This window comes from Callithrix jacchus, chromosome 8 (genome assembly GCF_049354715.1).
Source record: "Callithrix jacchus isolate 240 chromosome 8, calJac240_pri, whole genome shotgun sequence".
NCBI lineage: Eukaryota > Metazoa > Chordata > Mammalia > Primates > Cebidae > Callithrix > Callithrix jacchus.
In genome coordinates, this window is record NC_133509.1 from 103,118,359 (window position 1) to 103,139,028 (window position 20,670).

General features: G+C 37.0%; 2 protein-coding genes across 13 annotated transcripts in view; one reads left to right on the forward strand and one right to left on the reverse strand.

The window, feature by feature from the left end:
- RAD51B (RAD51 paralog B) overlaps positions 1 to 20,670 on the forward strand; it is a 642,672-nt gene that overhangs the window by 285,102 nt on the left and 336,900 nt on the right. The gene's annotated exons all lie outside the window — the stretch shown is intronic.
- LOC108593512 (large ribosomal subunit protein eL42-like) lies at positions 7,902 to 8,209 on the reverse strand. The gene has a single exon (XM_035260804.2). The coding sequence runs from the start codon at positions 8,199 to 8,201 to the stop codon at positions 7,902 to 7,904; it is 300 nt and encodes a 99-aa protein (XP_035116695.1). The 5' UTR covers positions 8,202 to 8,209.

The window sequence follows — 20,670 nt, forward strand, 5'->3', positions numbered from 1 at the left end:
ATGGAAAAGCACACACAGTCGTTCGTAAGTAATTGGCTGTGTAATTCTCAGTGCCCTGCGTTCATCTGAATGTGAACTGAGTCTGATAGCGCTTAGAACCGGGCCTTCATCAAATCAAATGACTATGTTTGCAAGCCGAACTTTAATATTTGTGAGCAGTGGCAGAGCACTTTGGTTAAGGCACGCATATCCAGGTTTGTAGAAGAAAATTTGTGCAGTTTGACTGTGGTCAGTTTAGTTGTCAGGAGAATTGGATATTCCTGGGAAAAGAAAAAAGTATCTCACTTCTGGAGCCATTGTAACCATTTAGGTATTTAAGAGATTTTTTTTTTTTTAAAGATAAATCCCTTTTGGATGATTAGTCAGTTGATCTTAAATATCATGTAATCTGCCATGAAAATTTATGGAAGGCTCTGTTCTTAGAACTGTAGTTCCATTGAAACTCATTTTCAGGGTTTTATTTAGAAAGCACCAAGGTCCCGTTGGATTACATGAAAACAGAGTCTATAAAGGAGTTATCAAAATGATACCTAAGAAGTTGAAGCCAGACATCCCATACCTGATCTTCATAATGACTGCTAACATTTACGTTGATGGGCACGCTAATCAATCCTGGTGTTTTCCCATAATTTCTCTGGTGTTAGATCTGATATGAATAATTTGGTTGCAATAATTATAATATAATGGAGATTGAAGTATATACATATTTGTTTATAGCCATACAGTTTTTTGTGCTAATAATTTTTTTACCATAGTAACAACAAAAATCCTTCTTTTATCAGCTTTTAAATATTCATATTCATACTTAGCACTTTCCTTAGTATGTAGCCTTGTTTACTGAGCATGTTTGCTCCCTTGGTTCTGTTGCTATGCATGTTCTTGTTCTAGGGGAGCCACTTAGGTTTTGTGTATGCCAAAAAAAAAAAAAAGTCTCATACTCAGCAGTTGCAAATTTACTTTCCTTCATTACGGATTCTTTTAAATTCAAGTCTTCTAGTCCTAAGTCATTGTTAGCAAAGATTGGAAGCAGCAGTCAGAAGTGTTCTGCTCCTTTGAATAACTGTATAAAACTATAGCCCCTCACCAAATAAAATGGGTTTTAATGTGTGACACGTTGATCAGCATGAGATTGCTGCTGAGCTGAAGAGACTGTGCAGTGACTTTCTTGACAGCAGAGGTGCTTTTGACTTCCTTAGTGCTTGAACTGTGGCATCTGTTCCATACCAGAAGAGTCAGCATCTTGTTTTCCAATCAAAATGGATTCTTTTGCAATTTGACCATTTTTAGAAATTAGGTACACTCTCCAACATATATGTTTTGAGGCCCTTGAGTATTTGAAACATTTCCTAGTCTACTTTCCCAGACATAAAAGATATCATGTGTGAAATATGTGGAATGAAAATGTCAAGGTGTTTGGGTGGATTCTTTCTACAGAGAATATATTTGCTTATTGCAGTTTCTCTATAAAGACTTTAAAACAGCTAAGGGAAAATCTAAAAGCACCTCTTTAGAGCTGAAATAATTTATGTCTGTTGGTATAAATAGAACCTTCTAGAGTATAAGCTAATGAGCCACCTCAGATACCCCCCGCCTTTGCGAAGCCTTCTCCAGTGCCCTTGTTAAAAGAAAGTAGTCATCCTCTGCTCTGCTTTTCCTAAGCATTTTGACCCTCTGTAAAAGGGCTTATCTCATATATCTTCCTCAAATTATATTTTTTCATCTGTCTCCCTATTTATCATAGAAATCAAGATGGAGATTTTGTCTTATTTATTTTTGTATTTCCAAAACTCCTCCACCCAGACCATTGAATGTAGCTATAGATCAGGCAACCACCCAGCCCACCTGGTTTCCTCCTCTGAGTGGTCTGTTCACTCCCTATGCTCTGCTAGGATTATATACTCTTAAAAGCACCATTCACATACTGTTTCAATGATTTGTTTATATAGCTGTCTCTTCTATTAGACTGCAAATTCCACAGGGATAGGACTAAGTCCTCCATCTGTATTAGCCCAGGGCCTAGCATAGTGCTGAAACACAGAGTATTCATTAATTTGGATTGAATGAATGCTAGATTTATTCAGTGAATGCTGGCCTTGAGTATATGAATGGGAAATGTAAGGGCTCATTTTCCAAAGTTAGCTGTGCTGCATAGTAATAATAAGACATAAATAACAATTGTACATTGTAACCCACATATATATTATATTTATACGTTTATGTATATATGCTATAATGCTTATTGTCCCTAGAGAACCACAAGTAGCAATGAAATATTCTGCTTGATTATATTGATATCATCATGACTGGAAGGATATGTTCCTTATTCACTGTTACTTTACAACCCAGAGATGGTATTCTGTCATTTCTTAGAAGGTTGAGTAGAATTGATCTGTTATCAGATAGACTTAAATTTTGGAGTTTTCATTGTATCTCATGATGGAATTGCCTATTAGTCTGTGTCCCCCAGAAGTGTAAGTTTCCTGTGAGTAGGTGCTTTACCTTTTATGCCTAGGTTCTTAGCATAGTTCCTGGAGAGCATGGTAGATGATCAATGAATATCTGTTGAATGAAATATAAAAATGTGTGTGTGATACAATTAGAAAAACCCATAAAAATTATTTAATTTTAAATTTAAAATTCTTTTTACTGCTTGGGAAGAATCACGGGGACCAAATGGCTTTTAAGAGAAATGTGGAAACCTTTTGAACATGGTGGTATTTAGAAGCTAGAATATGGGTTTGGTTTTTATTGTTCCAAGTTCTTCCTTTTGAAGATCAAACTTCATTCCTTTAGAAGCTTAATCCTTTTTGTGTCCCTATCTTTATCTTAGATTCTCACCCAGAGAAACAGACCTTCAGAAAAGGTAATGTGAAGAGAAGTCAATTAGATCACAGTAAAGTTTCTCAGCAATCAAAGTATCTGTAATTTTCAGGTCAAATTTGACAGAATATACATTTCATTACAAAGGGGCTGTTAGGCTAGGCACAGTGGCTCCCTCCTGTAAATCTAGCCCTTTGGAAGGCCAAAGTGGATGGATCACTTGAGGTCAGGAGTTTGAGACTAGCGTGGCCAACATGATGAAACCCTATCTCTACCAAAAAATACAAAAATTAGCTGGGTGTGGTGGTGCAGGCCTGTAGCCCCAGCTACTCGCGAGGCTGAGGTGAGAAAACCACTTGAACCCAGGAGGCACAGGTTGCAGTGAGCCAAAATCATGCTGCTATACTTCAGCCTGAGTGACAGAGTGAGACCCTGTCTCAAAAAAAAAAAAAGGGTGAGTGGGGCTTATAGGTCCTGCTCTGTATCTCTGTTCTCAAATGAAATGAACTTGGTAACAAATACACAGCTCTCACTAAATTAGCACTAATAATTTTAATTTAAACTCTCAAGCTAGTTTTGGTAACTCTACTAAAGAGTTAATATGTAGTTTTTCATTTATATTAATTTTTCTTTACTCTGAAAGGTAATTTCCTAGAGATGAGGAGATATCTAGGCTTTTCCTCTTCTTATAAGACACAAACTAAGCCAGTTGCAATATCATTTACTACTTTGTATCTTACTCTTTTTTGTCATCAAGGGCACTAGTCTTGCTTCTGGAAGAAATGCAGTGTTGATGAGAAAGCCACAGAGAGTTTAGTTTTAGGAGATCCTTTACTTAGAGGCTTTTATTTTCCTGATAAGGAAAAGGCTCTGAGATGTCAGCCTACTTAAGGTTACACAGCAAGTCCATAGTAGAGCCTAAATTGGAACCTAGGTCTCTAGGCTAGGTTCCAATTTAGGCTCTACTATGGACTTGCTGTGTAACCTTAGGTCTCTTTCTACTATACCTTAGGAGTTTTCTTTATGCACAGAGGTAGGATGCTCACTTCCAGGCAAACACTGATTATTGAAACTGACTGAAAACTCTGAGTTCAGAGTTTAGGGTGACAACACATGGCTAAAACGTAAAGACTTATATATGTCACATTATTCTTTAACTAGAGAATAATGTAGTTTAACTTCAATATAGTAGTTTAGCTACAACTGCTACATTGTACCTAGTATCTAGTGCAATGTAGATACTGCAGGGGAACAGAAGTGAGGTGCCTCTCACTTAAAAGGGGAAATAAGGTTTTTCCCTAGAGTTAAACTAGAAGTCAGTAAGCATGGGATCACAATGGAAATTTACATAGTTTTCTTAAATACTATGATCTTGAAACAATAAAAGACTTGATTGCAAAACTAAATAGCAGATATTAGTCAGAATAGATGTTGGTCATCTATAGAAGCATGAAGAAGACCAGATCGCATAGGTAACATATTTGTTCCCTATGCCTGCTTAAGCAGTGTGTACTTCAGTGATTCTCAGACATTAGTATGTGCTTTAGAATTAACTGGAGGCCTTGTTAAAATACAGATTGCTAGGCCCTATCCCCAGATTGTTATAGCCCAAGAATTTGCATTTCTAACAAGTTCCTAGATGATACTGAAGCTGGTTGGGGAACAACATTTTGAGAAGCATTGGTCTATAGGTGTGTTAGTTTTCTATTGCAGTGTAACCACAAACTTAGCAGCTTAAAACAACAGCTATTTATTAGCTTGCATTTCTGTAGATCAGAAATCTAGAACAGTATGGCTGAGTTTTCTATTCAAGCTGAAATGAAATCAGGGTGTTTGTTGGCAGTGTTCTTATCTGCATGGTTCTCCTCCAAGCTCATTCCTGTTATTGGCAGCTTTCATTCCTTTGCAGCTATGGAAATGAAGTCTTGTTTTCTTGCTGTCAGCCAGGGACTGCTCTCAACTCCTGGAAGCTGTTCTCTGGTCTGTAGAGGGTACTTTTAGAGGAGAAAATACGCTAGTGTGGGCTGACTCAACTGTTCCTAGTCTTTGTAGCAATTGATTTTCTCTGAGGAGATTAATAAATCAGCATTCTGATTATATACATCAGCCTATGAATCTGTTTAATATGGGTTTTCTCTTGCTATGTTTATAAGATTAGATTTTGAAACCGATTAGCTGAGATTAGATCCTGGAATGAAGATAAATTCAACAAGAAAACCAATGTTGAGGAACACACTGGGCAGCCAGCCTTCCCTTTTAGGAATCATCTTTCTATTGCTTTACAACTGTATTTGTTCTTCAGAATTCCCATTGTATAGCATATCTTGGATTGAAGCCATGGTTAAAATTAAAATGGAAAAGATCTCAGAAATTCAAACAAAATATCCAATAACTTTTCTTTAGCTAATCTCGTCTAACTCTTTTTTTAAAAAAAAATTTGATTCTTTTACTGAAGCCTTGAGATCTCTGAGCATTATAAACTTTCTGAACTAAAGTAAGAATCCTGAAAATAAAATTTTACCGGTGAAACAGTGGCATCTTCATTTCCCATGGGAATTCCTGTAAACAGCAGAGAAAAGTGCTTGCCAGTCACAAATTATTGAGAGTTATCAAGTAAGCCTCCATAATTACTGGTTCTTAATGCCTGGTCTATATGGCTGATTTTATATATATGTGTGTGTGTGTGTGTGTGTGTGTGTGTGTGTGTGTTTGTGTTTTCTTAAGAAAAGTCTGGCTCTATTTATCAGTGGCTCAGAGGATCTTTTATACAAACATATTTAGTTAATTATGTGACTCAGATATCTAACTTTAGAATTACTAAATTTCTTTAGAGAATATTGATGAACAGGATTATTGTTATTTTATTCCTTTGCCACATTCTTAGAGAATAAAACTCAATCTGTACTCCTAAAGTCAGTGACAACCATATCATTATATTGGTAAACCTTTGTAGACTTAACCGAAACTATATAGAGCCTAACAGGCTTCAATGTCATGTAGAATTTTAAAAGTAAACTGTATACTATATATGTCTGAAAATATTTAATTTATAGAAGTTAACATAAAAACGACTTAAGATTTTAGCTGCCTCAGTATCATGTGTTTGTGACGTGGGCTTTGAAGCTGCATTAACATAAGTACATGTCAAAATCAAAAATGGACATATTCGCCAGGCTTGGTGGCTCTCGCTTGTAATCCTAGCACTTTGGGAGGCTGAGACAGGTGGATCATTTGAGTTCAGCAGTTCACGACCAGCCTGGCCAACATGGCAAAACCCTGCCTCCACTAAAAATACAAACATTGGCCAGGCATGGTGGCGGATGCCTGTAATCCCAGCCACTTGGGAGACCAAGGCAGGAGACTTGCTTGAACCCAGTGGGTGGAGATTAAAGTGAGTCGAGATCGCGCCACTTTTCTCCTGCCTGGGTGACAGAGCGAAACTCCATCTCAAAAAAAAAAGTTTGACATGTTCTTCCTATCTCTGTTCTGGTCAGATCGCCTTTTGTTTGACTGCCATATGTTCACAAAGATTTTTGATAAATATTTATTTAGGTGGGAACCAATCAGATTATAGATTGGAAATTAAGTCACCTGAAGTACAGTTCAACAAGCTGAGATTACTTTAGCCTAAAAAAGAGAAAAGTTTGGGGATATGTTTAAGATAGACTTGTTTAATTATATAAACTAACTAGTTACTAGCATTTCTTATTGAAAAGATATTAAAGAGTTTATAGGTCAAAGAGAAGCAGGAAGAATCAGGCTCAGAAAGGACAGGGAAAGAACAGCTTACGAGGGCTGGCGATCACATTCTTCAGGGCTTCACTGCCAAAGTGATGACAGTCCAGCAACTTTCAGTGTTTTTATTAAGATTCAAAAGTAGGGCATCTGGCTTGGGTCATATGTTCACTCTTTGGCTAAAGAATGGCAAGGAATCTTGACTCATGACCCCACTAGGCTGCATTCAGTGGGGTAGAGGTAATTTCCCTCAAAGAATTAGAGTTCTATTAGCAAAATAGTAAGGTAATATATACTGTACAGACAAAAAGTAACAAATGTGCACAAAGACTATGTGATCATAATCTTTGAATATTGGAAAGGGTAGGATGAGACGTGGTAAGGATGTAGGGCAATGGTTGCAATATCCATGGAGGCTCACTTTGTTTCAACACGAGGAAGAACATTCTAACAATTAGAGCTCTTAACAGGCTGAACTGTGAGTTATGGACGTTTCATTCATAACAGGATATTCTTTTCATTGCATGTGGTGGAAACATGACTTGAACTAGCTTGGTAAAGATAGGAAATTAATGGAAAGATATTAGGAATGTCTCATGTGAACAAAGAAAGGATCGAACAGCCAAACTGTGGGGAGGGCAGACATCCCACTGGGCCCCAGAAACAACTAGAACCAGAGACTCAAATGCAGCTTTCCTTGTTTCTCTTTCTTTCATCTCTGCTTCTCTCTAGAGTATTAGCTTATTTTTCCTCTGCAGTTTCTCTCTCTCTCTCTCTCTCTTATGCACATTATATGAAACATGATTGCAAAGCATGCCTGGGTTATACATCTCCCAACAATGAAGAGAAACTCTCTTTAGCACATTTAGTGAGAAAAACCTTGGAAAAGTTCTCTGGTCCAAGTGGGGCAAGTGCCCAATTCTGAGCAAATCAACTAAGGCCAAGGGGTAGGACCCATAATTTGGTTCCAGTGCCTTCTCTGGACTGATCTGGTGATGGAAAAAATTGGCCCTTAGGGGAACTCTAATTGAGAAAAGCAGTTCACAGAAAAAAGAGGGATGCTTTTTCCGGAAAAGAATTTGGTGGGCAGGCAAAATAGTAACTATGTATTCAAATGTTAGATCAATCAGAAATATTGGAGAAATGAATTTTATGCTGGTGGGAATTTGAACTGGAAGACCTTCAAGTTCTTTCCAACTCAGAGATGCTATGATTCTAGCTGTTTTCCAGGTAAGGCAGGCACATATTGGTTTATATTTGGAATTTTCTTTTTCTGTGTATTTTTTTTTTTTGAACATAAACTCAAGATTTTATTCTGTTCATAAAAGATGACACTTAGAACTGGATCACTTGGCCCTTTCTCCTCCCAGTTCAAAATGCTTGCATCTTTTAATAGCCAGCATTCTCTTAGATCTGCAGTTGGGCTCAACGCACTCGAGCCTTAGCACAATCTTCTTTGTAGTTTTAGCCTTTTTCCGGAAAATCAGCTTAGTTTGCCCACCATAGGCACTCTGCTTCCTGTCATAACGCCACTTACCCTGGGCATACAGAGAATCCTTGCCCTTCTTGTATTGTGTCACTTTATGGGGTTGGTGCTTGCCACACTTCTTACAGAAAGTCTGGCGGGTTTTAGGAACGTTCACCATTTTTGCGTGAGCGCTGACGGCACGGAAAGCTTTTCTGTGTATTTCAACTCAAGGATTACTCTGTTTGGAAACTGAAGAGTACTTATTCAGTTATTTTTGAATTCGAAGATAGAGGAAAATGTTTTATTTTCTAAAAGTGAATGTCTGCTAGAAGAGAAGTCATATATATTTTTTTAAAAAAATGGAACCTGTGGATTTAAACACACATTACCTTCGAAGACAGTACTCTTAAGTCTGAATGACTTTTTAAAGATGATTTTGGTTAAAAAAAAGTTAAAAAAACTTTTTATTTTTATTTTTGAAATAATTATATATTCATAGCAAGGTACAAAGAAATATACAGCGAGGTCATGTACATCCTTTACCCTGCCTTCTCCAGTGTTGACATATTTCATCACTCGAGTACAGTATCAGAAACAGGAAACCAACATGAGTATAACCCATAAAACTTATTTCACCAGTAATGCAAGCATTCATCTGTGTGTGTTCATCATTTGTAGCTTTGTATAACCACTATCATTCATCAAAATGCCTCACTGTATTAACAGAGCCTCTCGTGCCACATCCTGCTAGCCACACCTACCCCATCTCGTATTCCTTAACTTCTGGTAACTGTGAATTTGTTCTCAATCTCTATAATCATGTTATTTCACAAATATTATACAAATGAAATTATACCATATGTATCATTTTGTGGTTGGCTTTTTCCAGTTTTCTTATGGTTCATCCACGTTGTTGCATGTATATAGAATTCTTTTTTATTGCTGAGTAGTATTTTGTTGTATAGATGTACCATAGTTTGTTTAACTCTTCACCCTTTTAAGGATATTTGGATAGTTTTTAGTTTGGGACTATTATGAATAAAGCTGCTGTGTACAAATAAAGCTTCATGTACAAATTTCTATGAGAAAAGAAGTGTTCATTTCTCTGGGACATGTATCAAAGAGTACAATCCTGCACTGTGTAGTAAATCTATTTTTAGTTTTAAAAGGAACTATCAGACTGTTTTCCAGAGTGGCTATTCCGTTTTACATTTTCACCAGCAGTGTATGAGTGATCCAGAATCATTTTGTGTTATCACTAATTTTTATTTTAGCCATTTTTGGTAGGTGATAGTGATTGTAATTTTCATTTTTCCAATGGCTAAGTGATGTTGAACATATTTTCATGGCTTACTTGCCATCTCTATATCCCGCTTGAGTGAAAGGATGTATGTATTTTTTGCTAATTTTCTAATTGGATTATTTGATTTTTTTAATGTTGAATTTTGAGAATTCTCTTCATATTCTAGATACAAGTTCTTTGACATACGGTTTACAAATATTTTCTCCCATTCTGTAAAATACCTTTTCATCCTCTAAACAGGGTTTTTGCACAGCAACAGTTTTACATTTTGATGAAGATGATTTTATTTTATTTTTATGATTAATATTTTAAGGAATGAAGCATCATTTCGCATATTTTTTATTGCTCTTAAGAATTTTAAATTGCCAAATTACCTGTTATACCTTCTTTTTCAGCTCAGATGTGTTTCCAGCACAGATGCAGTTAAATTTAAGATGAGTAAAACCATTCAGTACATAGTGTTTAAGTGTAGTGCAATGTCTGTGTGTTTCGCTCTATTCTGATACCTGTTTTTCTCTTTAGTGGTGTTTTAATTAATGTAGCAAAGGAAAATCTCACTCTATTAAAGAGGTAGTTTCATTTTGAGTGTCAGCAAGAGTTAATAACAGACTGGAAAGAGGACATGTGATTCTACTTGTACCATGGATTATTGTAAATAAACACCTCACATTACTAATATTTTCCTTTTTACACAATCCCTACCATATTAGACAGTGCAGCAACATCCCATGTTGCTTTTTTTTATATAAATTTAGCCTTTAGCTTTGCCTTTTGGCAGTCCATTTGTTTATTCCAGAAATACTGCACACCTACCGGAGTGTCAAAAGTGTTCTGGGTTCAGGGTTATAATGGGGAATAGTATAGACATAGGTTTTGCCCTCATGGAGCTTACAATTTGGTTCTCATTTCTTCTTATTATAAGAATAATAATAAGAAATGTTGTGTTGTATTGCCTGTCAGTATTTCATTGATTTAATTGAATATGCTTACTTCCCATCTTCTGTCACAGAATCTTCCTCATTCATCCAAAATGCAGCATGTTCAAATCTTAGTGAATGCTTTCAGTGCTTTGGGAGTGGCTACATTCCATTAAGATTAAAACCAAGCCAAGCAAGTAATACTTACAAGCATGCACAGGAGAATATGAGAGAAGAGAGAAATCTTCATACTTAGTTACTTTCTTGCCAAGTAGGGAAATTTTCAGTAGAGCCTTAAGTTACCTCAGGGATGGCTGAAGATTCTAAATATGAAATCCCAAAGCCCACCATTCACCATATTCTATAAAAAAGAAGCTCAGCCATTTGAACAAGCTAATCAAATGCCCTCTGCATAGTCCATATTTTAAAAAATCTTGGTCTTCTTGTATTATTTATAAAAAATATGACTATGTTAGTTTTAAGGTATAAATGAGACACTTCCTGTCTGTAAACTGCCTATTTGTAGTCTGGCTTAAATGTGACTTGCCCAAACATAGAAAAACTTCCAAAATAGGATCTAGACTGTGTAATTTGAAAATCAAAATTAGTTAAGAAACAACCATCTGAAGTGAAAATTTAAGTTAAATTATTTGCTCTCCAGTGGCTTTTAATATTTTGTTTTGCTGTGAGCAGGGTCACATATGACAGATTGAAGGTAGACCAGCCATACTTTTAAAAGCTTATTGTAATGAACACATATTACTTATTCCATGCTGGTGTGTTATGTTCTTGCCAAATGTTAACTAATTACATTCTAACAATAAACCTATATAAGCTAGATGTTATTAACCTCATTTTACAACTGATGAAACTGATACAAAGAGAGTATTAGATAACATGCCCAAAGTCATACAGTTAGTAAGTGGCAGAACCAGGATTCCAGTCCAGAGGCTATGCTCTTAACCACTATACAGTGGTCCTGTATTGTGGTTAATCAGGTACTTTTCCATAGAACACAATAAAAGCACTGAACTCAGGTTTTTCTGTATTTGAGAAAACTGTATGGAAAGAACAGATGGAGGTATATAAATTTCTGATAGGCTGGGCATGGTGGCTCACACCTGTAATCCCAGCACTTTAGGAGGCTGAGGCAGGAGGATCACTTGAGGTCAGGAGTTCGAGACCAGCCTGGCCAACATGGTACAACTCCATCTCTACTAAAAATACAAAAATTGGTCTAGCATGGTGGCACATGCCTGTAACCCCAGCTACTCTGCAGGCTGTAGCAGGAGACTTACTTCAACCCGGGAGGCAGAGGTTGCAGTGAGCCGAGATCATGCCACGGCACTCCTACCTGGGCGACAGAGGGAGACTCTGTCTCAAAAAACAATAACAACAAAAAAAGAAGTTTCTCATAGAAGGAAAACTGGACTTAGAGTATTTGAGTTTTGACATTACTAGTACAAGCTGTGTGTAACTTTGGGTAAGGCCACAACATGAGTTTCTGTTTCCAGTTGTTACTGTTAGAAATTACCACAGATTTAAGCTATATAAAACAATTCTAATTTATTATTTTACAATTCTCAAGATGAGAATTTTGAAGTCAAAGCATCCGGAGGGCTGTGTTCCTTTTGGAAACTTCAGGGGAGTATCCATTTTCTTGCCTTTCCAGCTTCCGGAGGCCACGCATTCCTTGGCTCGTGGCTTCCTGTTCTGTCTTCAGAGTACATCACTCCAATATCTGATTCCATTACTACATTTCTTTTTTGTTTTTGACACTTTTGCCTCCCTTTTATAAGGTCCCTTATAATTACATTGAGTCTATCTGGAGAGTCTAAGATAATCTCCTTATCTCGAAATGTTTAATAGGTTAGAGATCAGGGCATGAGCATCTCTGGAAGACTTCTTTTACCACAGTTACTTTATCCCTTTGGATCTCAGTTTCCCTGATTATAAAATGAAGGGGCTAGGTAGCTGAGCTTTGAGGATCCTTCCCATTTTAAGAATGTTAAAACTTCTAGTCCTACCTTTGAATTCTTCTCACTTTTATCAAAAGGAAAAAAGCTTTTGCTATTGAAATCCTATTTGCAAAATATTTTTCATATTGTATTTTAAACATAAATTCCTTAGATGAAAAGTGGTAGGAAAATAGAAATTAATAACAGAGGGGAAAAAATCTAAGATGCTCACATCTGTGAGAGACAGTACTCTTTCGCTGAGGAGTAAATGAAAGAGGTTTTGTTGTAGCCAGACTTAGGGACCTGCATTAAAGTGGAGCCATTTTAGATTTTTAGCAGTACAGTGACTGATTTAGAACTCTTTCGTTAGAGAGAAATAGAGAACTATAAATAAAGCTCTGTTATTAGTTTGCATCTGGCTATGAATTATAAAAACTTCAACTCCAGTGGCTTAAACAATAGAGAAATTTCTCACCTTGTTCTCTCACATAATAAGGATACAGGGCTGGTAACAGTTGAGTAGCTCAGTGATTTCTTTAAGAGCTCATTTCCCTTTCATTACTCTGTTCTGCCATTTTTAATGGGTACACTTTGCTGTTAGACTGGGTCTCCTCATGTTTGCAAGATGGCTGCAACATTTCCATCACATCCTGAACTAACATTATCCAAAGGCAGAAGAGAGACCATTTGTTACGTGACACTTTAGGCATAAGGAAACCTTGCCCAGAAGCCACTTCACAGACTTCTCCATGTTCTGTTGACCCGAGTTCTGCTACATGCCCATTTTAAAATCAGTTTCAGATAAGAGAATGGGATTACTGTTGTCTGAGTGGACCTCCCACTGTAACTTTTAGCAGTGATGAAAATGTTCTATATCCATGCTGTCCAATACCGTAGCCATGTGGCAATTACTGAACAATTGAAGTATAGCTAGTGCAATTGAGGAACTGCTTTTTTCAATTGATATAAATTTATGTAACCATATATGGCTAGTGGCTACCATATTTGACCACATAGAACTCGATAAATCATCTGGGACAGAATGGATATTGGGTGGTCAGTTACCATGTTCATTACATCTTTAAATAAAACGGTGAATAGGTCTTTTTGCATTTGTCTTTAGAACTTCATTCTAATTACTGACTTACCTGGGAGGGTGTTTTGGGGACCAACCAACCAACCAACAGACTACATGACTAAAAGCAATGTGCATGCTTATAAGGGCAAACAGTTGGCAGCATCTCGTAAGTGAAGGGATAAGGTGAGAGATGATGACATGTCAACATGTGCCAGCATGTAGCATGGCTAAACTAATAGTGGAGGTTTGATTGGGGTTTTATTAGCTAGGGACCCTGCTGGTAAGAGAACGTATGCTCTTTTCCACTAGGAAGCTGGTTTGTTTTGCAGTATTATAGATAGAGAGAACAACTCCAAAGCCTGTCTGACTTGAAGTTCATAGAGCTAGGGAAATACACAGATGGCATCTGGTAGGATTTATTCATCCAGTTAATGTTTACAGATCACTTGCTATGAGCCAGGTACTGTTCTAGGAACTGAAAAGATAGTAAACAAGACAAAGTCCCTGTCCTCATGGAACTTAGAATTGTTACAAGCAAATAAATAATAAAATTTCAAATTGAGATGAGTGTTGAGAAGAAAATAAAGCAAAGTAACTGAATAGAGTGAATGAAGTAAACCTTAACAGATGCCTAGATCTGTGACTTTCTTGTCAAAAGCTCAGGTGATTTTTTTCCTCTGGGAAGAAGACATTTTGTTTATAGGCGTATTTAGTTTCACAGCAAAAAACAAAAATAAAAGGACTCTGTTTAGATTTGCTGTTTGCCAAAAGAAAGGAAAGTTAAATTAGTCCCTGAGTTAGCAATATATTTTGGGGCCACTTGAAAATTACATTTTGCCTGCAATACTGTGGCAGGTCTTGCATGGCCCAACAATGGGGTAGAATTATTTCTAGTTTTATTGTGTTTATCTATGTTCTTTGCCTTATCTGGAGAACTTTGGCTATCTAAAGTAAACTTCTAGACTCCAGCTTTCTCAACCATAAAATGGAATTATTAATAACAATCATAACTCAATTGGGTTCCCAAAAGATTTACCATTAATTAAAATTATTATAAAATGATCTACAAAGTCGTGGGCCAAAGGGAACACTAAACATTTTTTATTAAAATTGGGCAAATCATTTAACCTCTCTGGGCCTGAAATTTTTCAGTGTTATTATAGTTGTACTATTCTCAAGAAGGTTAGGAAGCATCTTCTCTTTTAGTGATGGTAGAAATAGAAATTGGTATAACCTTTCTGGAGAGCCAGTTGGCTGAACAACTGTGAGTTCTTTAAAATGTGGATACCTTTTTACCCCAATGAATACAATTGAACAAGTATTCAAAGGTACGTATTTAGGGATGTTCATCCTAATATTGTTTATAATGGCAAAAGACAGTAAACAAATGTTCAACATAAGATTTTGATTCATTTATGGTGCATTCCATATGGAATTCTTTGCAACTATTACAGATAATGATGGGATTAATAGAATGGGAAAGAAGTTAACAGTGTATTTGCTTTTGTAGTGATCTGTGTCTCTTTAGTTTGGGTTAGTATAGCCAGGTATGGTAATTATAATAATTTTCTTAAAATCTAGCATGAATAGTCTATTGAGCACTGTGGTGTCCTAGATACTATGCCTAAGCTTTGTTCGTATATTATCTCACTGAAATTTCATATTAACTCTGCTCAGTAGGAACAATTTGGAACCTTGTTTTGCAGATGAAGAAACCAAGGCTCAGAGGAATAAAGTAACTTGTCCAAGAACTTAAATCCAGAGATGGCAGAGTTAGAATTTATACTCAGCCATTTGACTGAGCCTACATTTTGAAACCATGGGCTAGACCACCTCTCTATAACTATCTTTAGGTTCTAGATAGGACAGCCATCACAGATACATTATAGAAACTCCTTTCCTGTTACTGCATTCTTATTTAAGAGTACTTTGGCCCAGGTATATAGCAGGGGAAGAGGTCTGCAAACTATGGTTCATGGGCCAAAGCCAGCTCAGATATCATGTGACACACAAAGCCTAAAATTCTTATTATCTAGTCTTTTGCAGAAAAAGTTTGCTGATCTCTGCCTTAATGCATTAGAAATCTGAAAGGATGTGTGTCTTATTTATAATGACCACTTTTATTTCCTTAAAGAGAATAATGACAAACAAGCTGGCAAACCAGTTTAAGGGTTACTATCCTGCAGTACTACAATCCACAGGTGTCCATGCAGTTGCTGAGAGTTTTATGAGAAGGTGAACAAGAGTAGTTTATTTCAAAACTACGGAAGCCCTTTGTGCCTGGCTGACTGGCATTCCCTAACTGGGCCTTCTTCGTTGCCCTGACACTGCCAGTTGCAGCTCCTCTGAGAAGGCATGTGTATTTACAAATGAGGTGCTCCATTAGTCATGGTGCATTTCCTGGGCCCTGGAGACATGGGCATGACATCACCAAGGGCCAATGAGAAAGGATTCTCTGTAGCAAGCTCTCAAAACTCTTCAGAGGATTTTAGACTGTGTGTTCTGTTCCTAGCCCTCAGGGTGTGATTTGAGCTTGCCTTGCTCAGAGTCTGGGCACAAAAGTCTAGCTTACAGACCCAAGAAGCCAGGACAAGCTTGAAAATCTGCAGAGCTGCAGGCAGATTCCCATTTAGTTTTTTTTTCCCCCCCAGGGCTCAGGTTTTTATTCCCAGAGTTTTCCATTCCAACGTTGTTGCTTCATGTGGTAAAGGGTGGGTGGTGAAAGATGAAGTCTGCATGAGATAAAAGACATTTGGCAGTTAAAATTTCTGGATAAGTGTAGGTTGGTAGCATAACAAAATCCGAAGCATATTTTACCGTTTTGTTTCATTGCTTTTGTGTGTGTAGTTTCATATAATAAAATAACATCTTTTAACAGCAAAGGCTCCCAGCAAAATTAGTGTGGCTTAAAATAGGGCAATTACCAAAGAACTTTACCAAGGGGATTAGTAACTCATTAAATCTTTTCTCTTCAAGGAGAAAAGAAATGTTTTTTTAAAAAATTCTCTTTTCGTGGGATTTAAGCATTTTGGATAAAAACTTTCTTTCTCTGTATCTGTCTCTCTCTCCGCTTCCTAACTTATATATTTATTTATGAAAATGATTTGTGGAATTTAGTCAAGGATAGCCTTGTTAATTCTGCATACCAGGAAGTCTGCTGAAAGTCTTGTTTTATAAATGGCTCAATCTTTTGCTAACAAGGTATAATTGTAAAATTTTCTTTTTAAAAAATACTCAAGGAAATTAAGGCTCAAAACTCAGTGTGAACTTACACTGAACAGACTTATTGCTTATCTCAGTACTTGAACCTAAGAGCTGTGCTTTCCTATCTTCATTCAATCTATGGTTGAATGAGAATGGTTCCTTTAGTATTTTTTTATGTTTGATTCCTTTTTGATGAAGTCAAAGAGAAATTGGGAAAAGTAGCCATCTTTATTCATATGTTATCTGTGGCTTCCACATACCATGGAAGACCCTGCCTCTACCACTTTAAAAAAAAAATTTGTTTCTGCAAGATAAAGACGATTATTATTTTTTGTAATTATAGAGGCTTTTATTTTTAAAAATCACTTGAAACCACATGAATTTATCTTCCTTTCCTAACATATATACCAGTAATTAAAGGAGTTTTTTCTAAAATTGTAATACACTCTAAGAGAGGGCACTTTTCAACATTTCAGAGTTCCTTCTTCAAAGATCTCTATGCAATTCAAAACATTTATTACTAAAATCTAAAAACATCTGGCCAGGCGTGATGGCTTATGCCTACAATCCCAACACTTTGGGAGGCCGAGGTGAGTGGATCACCTGAGGTTGAGAGTTGGAGACCAGCTTAACCAATATGGAGAAACCCCGTCTCTACTAAAAATACAAAAAATTACCTGGGTGTGGTGGCGCATGTGTGTATTTCCAGCTACTCAGGAGGCTGAGGCAGGAGAATTACTTGAACCTGGGAGGCAGAGGTTGCGGTGAGACGAGATTGTGCCATTGCACTCCAGCCTGGGCAACAAAATCAAAACTCTGTCTCAAAAAAAAAACATCTCTGGAGATACTCCAAGTGCTTTTTTTTTTTTTTGCTTGTATAGATTAGGAAGCTGAGGTACAGAAAGATTGAACCTTTACTTTGTATCAGTCATAGAAGCAGACACTGAATGCATAAAATTTTTTTAATCAAAACTCTTAAGAAGACAGTTTGTATAAAATTGATCTTGTTTTCCTTGGACAGCTTCAGGCTTTGCCTTATTAACAGCAGTGCTTATTTTTTCAAAATCCTTTGATTGAGTCAAAAAAAAAAAAAAAAAAAAAAAAAAAAAAGAAGGTTCATCTATACTAGGCAGAACTGGAGCAAGCCCTGAAAGGGATAAATTACTTAAGGGGTAGCAGTGTGGGGCATGGGACTCTGTGAGCTCTCCCACTGCCTCCCTCTTAGTAGAGCACTCAATTCTTCTCAATCCCATCCTACAATTTCTCCCACCTGAACTAATATTTGCTAGTTTTCTACTCAGGGGGTTGTCATGACTACTGATGAGTTAATAATATTAGTAAAACACTTTAAGCCTTTTGGAAGAAAGGTCTTATAAAAGTGTACAATTGGCACTGACCCTGGTAGCAGTCTAAGGCTTCTTGAGTGGGCACTAGACACCCTCAGATAAGGTTAACCAGATCCCAGTTTTTGGCAAGGACAGGCTCTAGAATCAGGTCTGCTGCTGCCCCTTGAGAGAACACATCTAGTTTGAAATGTTGAAAGCCAGGTGACCACTGAAGCAGCCACACAGTAATGTCTCCTCACTGCTTCTGCTTCCTGCTAATTTGGGGAGCCGCAGATGCCTCTCAGAAACCCTGCCAGAGGGTTTGCATGCCACACTGATTGTCTCATTAGGCCCTAAACTTTCCTAAAGAAGAAAACTCTGAAAAAGGCGATTCCAGAATATGACAGTGAGAAGTCATGACAGATAATCAGATCGATTTATAAAAAGTTAAGGATAATCATGTCATTCCTAAAGGATTTGGCATCAATTTATTACACAAGACCAAACACTGAAGGAAGAAAAGCCTTTAGTCTCATTAAGGAGCCCAGACAAAAATCCCACTTAATCCATCTTGCTTTTCCTTTTCCTCCAACTCAGCTGGTGTGCAGGTGTAGGGCAGCTTTGGCAGAAGCTTTGAACATTTGGAAAAGGGAGTCATTACTGAAAGTCACTGACACACAATTCCCTTGGAATGCTGCTGATGTCATGGAAAACCAGGACCTTAGCAATAACCCCTAACAACCAGAGCTACAGTAAACAGTAAATGTTACCTCCACCAAGGCATTGGTTTTTAAAGAGTTTTAACAGGCCAGGGCTTGCCAGCCACAACTCATAAAAATGTTCTTATAATTTCACCCTACTCTCTAAAAGTGCTGGATAACTGCTGAGATTTCTCTGCAACTTGGGCTGCAAAGCCAAATTCATGTCACTTTCAAGGTTCACTAATCAGAATTTACAGCATTTCTTTTCCAGTCCTTTTCATACCCCCTGCTATGCTCACAGAGTTAGGTCTGGGAGATTTCATACTTGTTCAAAGAAGTCTCTTGTCTTACTGAGTTGTCTCAATTTCTGGTGATGGTGTGAATTGATGTGCTAGGTTTTGACTAGTGGTTTGTTAGTCTAGAGGTTAACCAAATCTGGTTAATTGATAGCACTCAATCTATAGGTTATATTTCAGTCAATTTGAAACAACCAAGCAGTGGCATTCTATAGTTCAAACTCTGAACTAGATATATAGCAAGAAAACAGCAGCATGTACTGTCACTATCAAAAATGGGTTTTGTCAATAGTTTAAGGTGATGTCTAGTCCATTTTGTGCTGCTATAAGAAGATACCCGAGACTGAGTAATTTATCATGAACAGAAATTTATTTGGCCTATAGTAATGGATGCTGGGCAGCCCAAGATTGAGAGCATTCTTACTTTTCATTCCATGGCAGAAGGTAGAAGGGCAAGAGAGGCTGAAAGAGAGAGAGAGAGAGAGATTGAGAGAGAGAGGAGGAGGCAGCACTCCTCTTTTTATAAGGAACCCACTCCTGAGATAATGGCACTAATCCATTAATGAGGGCTCTGCCTAGTCACCTCTTCAAGGTCCTGACTCCGAACACCACCACATTGGGGATCAAATTTTCAACACATGAACTTTGGGGAACATATTCAGACCATAGCAGAAGGCAAAACAAGCAAATGAACAAACAGAGAAATCAAGAGTTTGAGAGGAATTTTCACCTAGGGCTGGCTGTTTTTTAGAAGAGGTTGGTATAATATTATTATGTAAGCCAAACCCAGCATGGCTTTATTTAGAACTGTTCACATGGTGGGAAGAAGTGAAATGCTAGCATTGCTTTTAAAGGGCATTGTGAAGGTGACCATATAATTTGAGGATAAATATCCTCAAAACTAGGATATTTTTGAGAGTAAAGGGGCTCTATTAATAATTATTCTGAGATAACAGCAATAAACCAGGACTGTCAGAGCAAGTTGAGCATAGTCACCCTCATCATTGTGCCAAGAGTCACCATCCAGCTGTCATTTATTAAGTCAGACATTGAAGAATCTTGCAAGAATGCAGAACAGTGCCACGCTTCTCATGAAAGCTTTTTGTTTTAGAAAAGCTAGTTATTCTCATAAAAATATATTATTTATGATCAGATGTTATGAGTTTATTAGTGTTAGTTTTAAATGAATTAAATAAATGCTTTAAAAATTCATCTATTTTAATTTCCAATATGGTAAGTCTAACCCTCCTAAGTAAAGCTCTATAGGTCTTCAATAATTTTTATATCCTTAAAGGGACCCCAAGACTAAAAGTTTTTGAGAATTGCTGCTTTTTCTCTGCATGGGAAAGAATATGCTGGTAAAGCAAAATGTTAAATTTTCTGGCAAGAGAGACCAGCTTAATCATTATTGCATCTGCTACAGCACTAGCAAAATGTCTTGCAGGTAGTTAGTATTCTATAATACATAAATATGAGTGACAAAGCTCATGTGGCAACTCTGAAAAAATTACTGTGTTTTCTGATTTTTGTGTATTACATTAACATTATTATTTGGTTTCAGTCTTTGTTTTTTTGATATTCAGTATGTTTGGGTACTCTTTGTTAATCTTATTTTGACACAACAATAATGATGTCATTTTTTCTTCAAAAGTTTCATGGGATGGATCAAATTTCCTATGAAATGAGTATGTTAGATAAGAAAACATTAAGCATAATAGAAGTAGGACTCCTTTCTTTTAACCTGCCTAACTCAGGTGTCACTTTCTTTTTTTTTTTGAGATGGAGTTTCGCTCTTGTTACCCAGGCTGGAGTGCAATGGTGTGATCTCGGCTCACCGCAACCTCCGCCTCCTGGGTTCAGGCAAT